Source organism: Adiantum capillus-veneris, chromosome 26 (assembly GCF_014529385.1).
Source record: "Adiantum capillus-veneris isolate H3 chromosome 26, ASM1452938v2, whole genome shotgun sequence".
Lineage (NCBI taxonomy): Eukaryota > Viridiplantae > Streptophyta > Polypodiopsida > Polypodiales > Pteridaceae > Adiantum > Adiantum capillus-veneris.
Window position 1 is genome coordinate 51,203,876 of NC_140956.1, and position 10,490 is coordinate 51,214,365.

Below are 10,490 nucleotides of genomic sequence, written 5' to 3' on the forward strand. Positions count from 1 at the left end.
TTTGGGGGAAAAAGTGCATCCTTTGACCACTCTTACACATCTCTTACATACCAACCATTCTTGCACACATTTCGTACATTTGTCAAATTGTTAATCACCTCCATAAGCTCATGGAGCTCATGGCAGATAAAGAGGCCCTCCTAGACCCCATCCTCTTCCTAATGAAGCATCATTTCAAGGAAACAAAAAATAACCAAAGTCTCATTTAATCAAATCAAATCGTCTTTTGAAAAGTCTTTGCAAAGGAAAACGAATTTTTGTAGTCAATCTCAACCATGTAGAAGGATATCTTCTGTCCTTGAGCCCATGTGCCTATAGGAATATTATGGTGTCTTTTTTGAAGAGCTAATTGAATTTCCAGCGCCTAGAGAAGTGGATCATGAGATCAAGACCATTATTGCGTTTGAGCTGGTATCAAAAAGGCCCTAAAAATTGTCACTCCCAGAAGTAATAGAGCTTAAGGAGAAACTTCAATAGCATTCAAGCAAGGACACATCATACCAAGTACATCTCTTTGAGATGCACTTGTTCTATTTTAGAATAAGAAAGATGGATTATTTTGACTATTCATTGATTATCGAGGTCTTGACTAGGTAACAATGAAGAATAAGTATCCTATTCATGAGATGCTTGATCAAGATTGATCTTTTATCAATCTATCATCCAATCCAAATTCAAAAGATTTACATTTCAAAACCACCTTCAACACTCGCTATCGTCACTATGAATTCACAATCATGGCTTTTGATCCTTTTATAAATTCTCCTACAACTTTTAATTGTTTAATACAAGATCTTTTTTAAGAATTCTTATATGAATTTGTCTTGTTATTATTTGATAATATCTTGGGCTATTCTAAATTAGAGGAAGAGCATGAAGCTCATGTTTGAAGAGTATTAGAGATCCTATGCCAGCACAAGCTCTTTGCAAAAAGCAAAAAAGTACATTTTTGACTCTTAAAGTCACTTATTTAGGCTTTTTCATTTCATTTAAAGGGGTAATAGTTGACTCTAAGAAAATTAATAATATTGTGGAATGGCTACAACTTACTTCACAAAGTGAAGTCAAAGAATTTCTAGGAATTGTAAAGCGATATAGGACTTTTGTAAAGAACTATGCTCTCAAAATGACATTACTAAACTACTCTTACCAAAAAAAAAATCCAAAATCTATTGGCAAGATGATCATGAAGCATTTCTTAATAAACTCAAGGATCATTTGATCCAAGCCCTAATCTCAAACTTTGGAACTTCATCCTAGAGTTTGAGGTAGTGAGAGATGTCAATAATCTTTCCCTAGGAGGTGTTTTGATGCAAGAAGGAAGACCTCTAGCTTACATTTTTTGAAAGTTTAGGATACATGAGGTTAACAGTGCCATTGATGATATGGAAGTACTTGCATTCATGCAAGCTCTCAACATTTTGGAGACATTATCTCCTTGGTTAAAAATTGTAGTTTTGGTAACTGACCACAAAAACTTAAAGTGTATCTTCACCCAACGTAACCTCAATATGCGGGAACAAAGATGGGTAGAATTGATATAAGAGTATGACTTTGACATCAAATTAGATCAAGTAACAATAATGTTTTAGTAGATGCCTTAAGTTGCAAAGATGTTTTGGGGCTATTTCAATGGCCAACAATCATGTTATGGACAAGGTCAAAGACATTCTTATTAATGATGCAAAATATTAGAAGATTATTACAATCCTATGCAGAGAGAATGCATCCAAGCCTTTACATTATACTCTTGAAGACGGGTGATTTAACTATAGGAAGTTTTTATGGATACCTAAGGATGCTACCTTACAAAATGATATCTTGTATGATGCACATAATAGTCCATCTCAAGACACCCATGCTATGCTAAAACTCTTAATTTTGTTCACAAAACTTATTATTGGTAAGGGCAAAAGTGTGACATGCTTTGCTATGTCAAGCAATATGCCTTTCATGTCAGAGAGTTAAGGCTAAAAAACTAAAGATGCTAAGTAAACCACATCCCTTGGATATTCTTCAAATGAAGTGGAAAATCATTAGTATGGATTTTATTATTGGACTTTCCATTGTTCAAGTTGGCTATGACTTAATCATGGTAGTAGTTTAAATGATCACTAAAGTGGTACATCTTATACCATCCAAGACTACTCTCACTACTTCACAAAGGAAACGTTTCAACTTCATGGCTCAAGGGGGTCACTATGATAAGAAAAATGCATATCACGTGGGTTCTGATAGTAGGGTACAGAAGGAGGCTTATTTATATCCTTGGCAAGAGGAAGAGGGTCATGGAGTGCATGATGCATGTAGCCCAAGTGAGCCTTCTTTAATGCTAGAGATGCATGAATGGAGAAAAGGAGGAGAGTGAATGTGAGGCTCATTCAATGAGCCCCATGCCCTATAGCTCATGTGCATGTGTCATGCTCATGGGTGATGTCATGGAGAGAAGAGAGGTGATACCCATGTCTAGGGTTATCCCTACAAACTCCCCATTAAATCTAGTCATGGGAAATACTCTAAAATATGAGTCATCTAGGGTCATTGTGACTCACTGATACATCATGGCTAGTTCACTATGGATTCATTAGCTCAAGGTGATCACTTTCCTTTTCCCTAGGATCAAAAATAGAGTACATAATCATATACAAGATAGTGCTCAATGTAATGACATGATCGAGAAGTCATAGAAGAAGGCTCATCGGGGTAGTTATGGTTGTCGTCTTTGTCTTACATAAGATGAACTCGTTCTTTGCCTTTGTCTCTTGAGTTGAAAATTCTTTCTCTTGGTCTTTGATCTCCTTCTTGGTCTTTCTTGAAGCATCTTAAAGGTGGGTGTCCCACTTTCTTGCAAATGTTGCATGGGTTGTTCATGTAGCAGTCCTTCGTAGGATGGTTTGACCTACCACACTTATTGCACTTTGATTTTCTTGACGAAGTTACATAAGCACCTATAATAAGTGTGTTTTGACCTACCACACTTATTGCACTTTTTAAGTATGGCCACTTTATCTTTATCGGCAATAGTGCATTCGACATATGTTTGTTGAGTACAAATGCTCTTCACCCTATTGACTAACGAGGATACATCTTCTCTTGGATTCATTGTGAGTGCATAAAATTGCATCTTTATTGTAATTTTGGATCTTTTGATTTTTGCTCCAAAGTGTCGTTCTAGGGTTATCCAAGCTTCTTGAGAAGTTTTACACCTCATCTAGCCTCTAGGTAGTGATTATAGTTGTCCTCAAGAGATGTAGGAAGAATGCCATATACTTGCTCGTCTCTCTCTTGACACCTAGCAATGGAAACTCTAGTTTCCATTCTCTTGTTTTCAGCTAACGGCTTCACTATCCCCCACATATTTTTCTTCATTAAATACCCTTTTACTTTAGCTTGCTAGGTATGGAGCATTTTATTCTTAGGCTAGCTTAGAACTCGTTTGTGGAGTGTGGTCATTAGTAGTGCACTCACTCTCGATAGGATGAGAATGTTTCTCCTTGTGGGTGATTGTACAAGAAATGGATACCTATTTAGAATATTGGCAGAGCAAAACCTTCCTTCAATCACATAAATATGTTGTGAGACCCAAAGCACATTTTGGGACCAAGAATAAGGGTGGGCCCTTTCAAAGGCACGGAAATTAGTGGCCAAGAAAAATGTCTCATATTACAATCATGCTACATTGATATTCAAATATGACAATCAAGAGAAAGAGGAAAAGGAAAAAGTAATTTATTTTTCAACCAATAGGGGGGTACCCAGCTGGGGAAAATCGGTGGAATCACGCAAGATTCGTTTTAACGCTGAATGGGAGGTGTCATCGGGCGTCGAAGCAGGCAGAGAAATGGATTTGTTGGCTTACCAATCCGAGTTCAAATCCCCCGTATACATTTTGTAGGGATGAGACTCATGATAGAGATCTCAAATGAGCAAACATTAGCGGATATGGAGGAGGTATCGTACGAATGAAGGAATATAATATATAGAGAACGGTTTCTTTTGGAAATGTCAAAAAAAGAATTGTGTATGGCTTTGCAAAGACAAAAATGCTGGACTTCACACGGTTATCATTAAATATAGGGAGGAGGTGATTCGATTGCTAAATTTTGACAAGTTTCAAGCTTGTCTCCAAGAAAATCAATAGAATTTGCAAGTGCTAAATGTAAAAGGGAGATCACGAGGTATTGGTTGAGGTTGGAAATAAAGGTAGCCTTTCCATGAGGATGTGGACCAAAAGACACGGCATTCCTTAACTCTAAAGAGTACATGTTTCACAACATCACTATAAATTACAAGTCCTCATTGTATCATGGCTTCCTCCATACCTCAACCATGAACTCAGCCTTTGCTAGCACCTGCAAATATGTTATACATAGACACAAAAGATGCAGTGTCCCTCTCATCAAGCTTCAAAGCAGACTCAAACGCCTCGAGTCCAACAACCACATTGCCTCGTTTTTTACTTGCAGCCAGTAAAGTGTGCCATGCAACTATGTCAGGTTGCCATGGCATTCTGTTAATCACCACAAGTGCCTCCTCTAATTGCCCGGCACGACCCAAAAGATCTACCATACAAGTAAAGTGTTCAATATTAGGAGGTATGCCATACTCCTCTTCCATAACTTGAAGGAATCCCTGACCCATCTCCACAAGACCTGCATGACTGCATGCAGCAAGGATACCCTGAAAGGAGTCTTCATCGAGCTCAACATCTTCAACTCTTTCAAGAATCCAGCAGGCTTTCTCAGCTTCTCCAAGATGAGAATAACCAGCAATCAGCACATTCCACATATGTACATCTGCTGGAACACCTTCTCGTTGCATCTTTTGAAGACAACGGTGTGCTTCTTTCACACAACTGTGCCTCAAAAACCCAGCAATTAGAGTCGTCCACGACACAACATCTCTTAAAGAAAGTTTACGTAACACTTCTTGCGCCTCAACAAGCAACCGACAACCAACATACATATCAATCAATGCATTACCAGCAGAAAGGCTCCATTCCAACAACCCTTTCTTGACAATCTCAGAATGGAGTACAAGGCCATAATCTTCAGCCCCTGTGGTTCCGCATGCTTTCAAGCTACATAAATAAGATGCTTCATCAAAATAAACACATTCTCTGTGCATCTGTTTTGAAACCGTGAGTGCTCCCTGACCACACTCATTAAAGATGTAGCCTGCAATAAGGGTATTCCAAGAGACTGTATTTCTAGCTGGAAGAGTGTCAAATACTTTCTGTGCCTCTTCAAGAAGTCCACATTTAGCATATAGATCAATTAATTTATTGCCAATCAAGAATTCTTTTCTCAACAAATCTCTCTTGATTATAACTCTATGCATGTCTTGCCCTTTTCCAAGCATTCTTGTGCTGCTACAGGCTTTCAAACTGCACACAAATGTCACAGCATCAGGAACGACACCTTGCGAATGCATCTGCTCATAAAAGCCCAGTGCCTCCTCAAACAAACTGTGTCTGGAACACCCCGCAATAAGTGCATTCCATAAGGACACATCTTGAGCAGGAGCCATTCGAAGAGCTTCTTGTGCTTTTGCAAATGCTTTGCATTTTGCATACATTTGAACTAGTGCATTACCAATCAATTCTGTTTCCAATCTTTCTTCAGAGACTTGGAGATGTATTATTTCACCCTTTTTGAGGGCTCCTGTATTACCACAGGCAGTCAGAATCCGCTCGTATGTAAGAGCATTTGGCAGAATTCCTTCCACTTTCATCCGTTCTATACAGTCCAAAACCGTGCTGTCATACCCATGTTTGGCGAATCCTGAAATCAGAGCATTCCAGGTAACCACATCTCGATGTGAAATCCTATCGAACACATCCTTTGACTCTGCAAGCAAGGAAAAGGCAGCATACATGTCGAGTAGTGCAGTGTCTATCATAACATCACTTCCTAAGAGCCCTAGTTTAACTATTTCAATATGTATTTTGTGACCCTCATCAACAGCCCCCGAAGTTCCCACAGCTTTCAAGCTGCAGATATATGTTACAACATCCCAGGTGACACCATCTTTTTGCATGTGTTTGAAACAATCTAAAGCCTCATTACCATGTCCAAGAATCAAATAAGCTGTTATCACTGCATTCCATAGAACAGTACTCTGCATTCCAGAAGAATTACAACCAGATAGAAACCCTTTTTTTACCATCTCAGCGTGCAGATTACAGCATTTGGCTTCAGCCTTTATGCTGCTACAGGCTTTGAGACAGCAAGCATACGTACAAGAATCAGGGGGAATGGGCCCCTGTAACATCTGATCAAGATAGCTCACAGCTTCATGACACAATCCATTATTGATACATCCTGAGATTACTGTGTTCCATGAAGCTAGCTCTTGATGTGGAAGCTTGTCAAAGATAAAGTGTGCTTCACTGATAGAGCCACAACTGAAATACATCTCAATCAATGCAGTTCCAATCTCACTCACTGCTTCAAACTTATGCCTCACAATCTCGTTATAAATTTCACAGCCCTTGCCTAAATTCATAATGGTACCACAAGCTTTCAAGGTATAAATAAGAGTGCTAACATTTGCACAAACATCCTCCGCTTGCATTTGTTTAAAACACTTTAGTACTTCTTCTCCAAAACCATGTCTCAGATATCCCAACATAAGCACATTCCAAGAAGCTACATCTTTGGCTGGAAGCCCATCAAAAACTTCCTGTGCCTCAGTGAGCAGACCACAGCTTGCATATAAATCAACCAAAGCTGTGCCAATATTTGCATATTTCTGCAGCATTTGTAATCTGTCAATCTCAGCATGTATCTCTCGACCCTTGTGAACAGCACCTAAACTGCTACAAGCTTTTAAACTGCAAATATATGTCACAACATCTGGAGAGACATCCTTAAGTTGCATTTTCTGATAACCCTCCAGAGCTTCTTTCGGAAATCCATAATCGGTATAACCTGTAATAAGAGCAGTCCAAACAATTGCATCTTGCAAGTTAAGGCTGTCAAAGACCTTTTGTGCTTCGGCCAGAAGACCGCAGCTTGCATACATATCAACCAGCGCATTGCCTACTAGAGGAGCCTCTTGTGAAAATCCTCTCACAGCACACTCCACATGTAATTGTCGCCCCGTTTCAAGGTCCCTGGTGGTGCTACAGGCCTTCAGGTTGCAAACAAGAGAGACTGCATCTGGAGACAACTCCTCCAGTTGCATCTCCTTCAACAAATCAAAAGCTTTGTCAGAATTCCCAATGTTGGCATAACCTGTCATAAGTGTGTTCCAGGAAACCACATCTCGAGTTGGAAGCTCATTAAAAACTTCCTGCGCCTTTGCTACCAGGCCACACTTAGCATACATGTCAATGACTCCATTGCCAACAAAAACATCATCTGCAAGCAAACCTCTTCTGGCAATCTCAGCATGCATTATCTGCCCCTTCTCTACCACACCAACAAAACCACATGCCTTCAAGCTGCAGACGAATGTAAGAAGATTTGGAGAGAGGCCATCCATTTGCATTTGATCGTAATAGAACAAGGCTTGCTCAAAATGCCCAAGTTTCACATACCCTGCTATTAAAGATGTCCATGTGATTGCATCTTTAACATTAAGTCCATCAAAAACCTCTTGAGCCAATGCAAGCAAGCCACATTTTGCATACATGTGGACTAGTGCACTTCCCACAAGAAAGTCTCCTGCCAAACCTCTTCTAGCAATCTCTGAGTGCAATTCAGCACCATTCTCCTTATCTGCTAGCTTAGCGCAGGCACTGAGTAAAGCAATAAATGTATGCCCATTTGGGTGCAAGGGATCTTCCTGCATCTTTTTGTAAAGAATGAGAGCATGTTGTGCCTTGCCGCAACTCACATATCCAGAAAGAAGAGAGTTCCATGAGTGCTCATTTCGATAAGGTAGCCGATCAAAGACTTCCTGAGCATCCTGGATTCGTCCTATGTCAACCAACATGGGAACAAGATAATTACCAAGATATATATCAGTTTCCAATCCATGCTTCCGCAGGTAAGCATAACAGCGCACTCCATTTTTTCCAGCTCTCTCTTTCCTGCACTTCTGCAAAATTTGTACAAGCTCATCTGTTGAAAGAGGTACCCCCTGCTCTAAAATATGAAGCCTTTCCTCTACCGAAAGCGTTTTCCATGTTCCCTCTCTTGTTCTCTGCTCCAAATGCTCATAATTCTTTTCCCCATTCTGCACATGACTCAAGGATGGCACTTGCAATCTACCTCTCATGCAGGGTTCAAACAGCTATGCATAAAGTTGCCAATAAGCCCCAGTGTGACTTGTGGCAACCGTCTTGAAAGTTATCGACTCTCATATCATCAGCCACCATGCAAAATAACAAAGTTCAGGAAAAAAAATAGGAAATAGAGCAACACCAAAATCCAGTCGAGTCACCTCAAGGCAGAATCTTAAGGTTTGTTTCAGCAGAGAATTTCTCTCTAGCTGGACACATACCATACATGGTCAAAAGCTGTACTCAAGTCTTTGAATGATGGTCAGAATTGGACAATACAAGCTCTCCTTATGCATATCCATACTATTCAAACTTCTTAATTGTTGCCAAATCTGCAAGCATCTGCTCAATTTTATCGTCCGTGATACCATCCTCATCCTCATCAGATTTGCTTCTCTTAGCAAGAGAAGGAACCAATGCCTTTGATTCTTCCAATGTATCAAGACACAAGTTTCCAATTACACAAACCTCAAACTCAGCTAACTGATTTCGACTAAGCACTTCTCGAACTTGTTTGACAGCATTCAGATTTTGATAGCGACTGAAGCGCTTCACATACTGAAAGGACTTCTCGAAGACCTGTGATACTTGAGATGCCGGATCAGAAAGTTGTTGGATTTGCTCATACTTCCTTTCCAAAATGACTGCTACCTCAGAGTTCATTAAGCACTTTGCCTTCTCAAAGTCTTCACCAAGCTTGAGTTCTGAAGCAGCTTCTTCTTCCATGATGGCCAGCGGTATTCTCTCTCTCGCGCGCGCTTGCAAGAGTAGCGCAGCAGAAAGAAAGCGAAGTCTTCAGGGACGTGGAAGGCGTTGGTTCGACCCACATCTCTATTCCTTTTTTTGGGGGGATTTAAATTTTACAGTCCCAGATCATTGTTGATCTTGGGCCGTCGATTCATTTGAAGGAAAAAATAGGGATCTCCGAACCTCCTCGTCCCACGACCAATGTATTACACTACACCATCGCATGCGTTTTGTTGAGCATGTAGAATGGTAGCGTTATATTGTGTAGATCAGGTCCATTGTGATCTTAGTTTACAATGAGTTCACATCGAGTTTACACCACAATGCACATAGTTTGCAGAGTTCACATCTAGTTTATATGCAAGTTCACAACGAGTTTACATGTGTCCGAGTTTACATCTTGTTTACACCAAGTTTACATTCGAGATCAACAATAGATAGAAACCTAATGTCAAAGCTAGATGCAAAATTTAAAAAGTGTTTCTTCATTGGCATGGAGAAGCCGACTTTGGGTATCGTCTATGGAATCCTGAAGATGGTAAAATCTTTAGAAGTAGAGATGTAATTTTCAACAAACAAAATATGTACAAAAATTACTTGGAAAGAAAACAAACAAAAGATACAAGTGATGAGTACATGGAGCTTGAGGATGGTGAAGACTCAAGGAGTGCAAGCGGTGACAATGTGCAACAACATCGACCAAATGAGGAGCCTCAACTTATACCCTGAAGATCTACAAGAGCAAGTAGACCTTCAGAAAGGTTTGTTCCTTCCTTGAACCATCTCTTGGTCTCAAATTATGGAGAGATGAATCATACAAAGAAGCTATAATGGAAATGGCCTATGAACTTTGAGAATAACGGAATTAGGAGAATTAAAGAGAGCATTTTTGTGAGACTACTTTGAGAACTTAGAGGGTGAACTTAATTAGAGGTAGCAACATAACCATTATAATTAATTAACTTGGCATGAACAATACTTTTGCGAGAGAGAGAGAGAGAGAGAGAGAGAGAGAGAGAGAGAGAGAGAGAGAATTAGAGAACTTGACAACAATTGAGGACCGGATTTATGTGGAGCCGGTCCCCCCTCCAATAGGCTTTTGTATCATAGATTCTCCCGTAAAGAGAGACTTGGTATAATACAATATTTTTGTTCCTTGTGACCTTGGTGACGCTATGAAGATGGAAAGCTTCATGCATCACGAGCATAACATAAACTTTGTAAAAGCATTGACCATCCACGGCCTCAGTCCCAAGGCCTCAAAAACCTTCAAAGGTGGAGAGAGCTAGCGGGGAATGAGGGTAGGGAAGAGGAAGAAGAATCATTCATAGGAGAAAGAAATAGTTCCTCACTTATCATCACTCTTCTTGCCTAGCATAGCATAATAGCATAGTAATGAAGATAGAGAAGATGGCAAGCTTAAGCATTGAAGCATGTCTCTTGGTTGGATCTGCATTCCATAGCCAAGAGTGTTGGTGTAGGCTCTCAACTTCTCAACAAGTTTGGAGAAGGA

The 10,490-nt window shown here is 39.9% G+C and overlaps 1 protein-coding gene and 1 pseudogene across 1 annotated transcript; both read right to left on the reverse strand.

Annotated features, from left to right (window-relative positions):
- Positions 1-4,034: 4,034 nt before the first annotated feature.
- On the reverse strand, positions 4,035-8,229 carry LOC147423443 (pentatricopeptide repeat-containing protein At2g39620-like). Its single transcript, XM_086501039.1, has one exon. The coding sequence runs from the start codon at positions 8,224-8,226 to the stop codon at positions 4,336-4,338; it is 3,891 nt and encodes a 1,296-aa protein (XP_086357165.1). The 5' UTR covers positions 8,227-8,229; the 3' UTR covers positions 4,035-4,335.
- Positions 8,230-8,532: 303 nt separating this feature from the next.
- On the reverse strand, positions 8,533-9,069 carry LOC147423444 (DNA-directed RNA polymerase II subunit 4 pseudogene; annotated as a pseudogene).
- Positions 9,070-10,490: the final 1,421 nt, after the last annotated feature.

Excerpts from the sequence above, each read along its gene's own strand:
- LOC147423443 (XM_086501039.1), bottom strand. The coding sequence starts at position 8,226 with ATGAGAGGTAGATTGCAAGTGCCATCCTTGAGTCATGTGCAGAATGGG.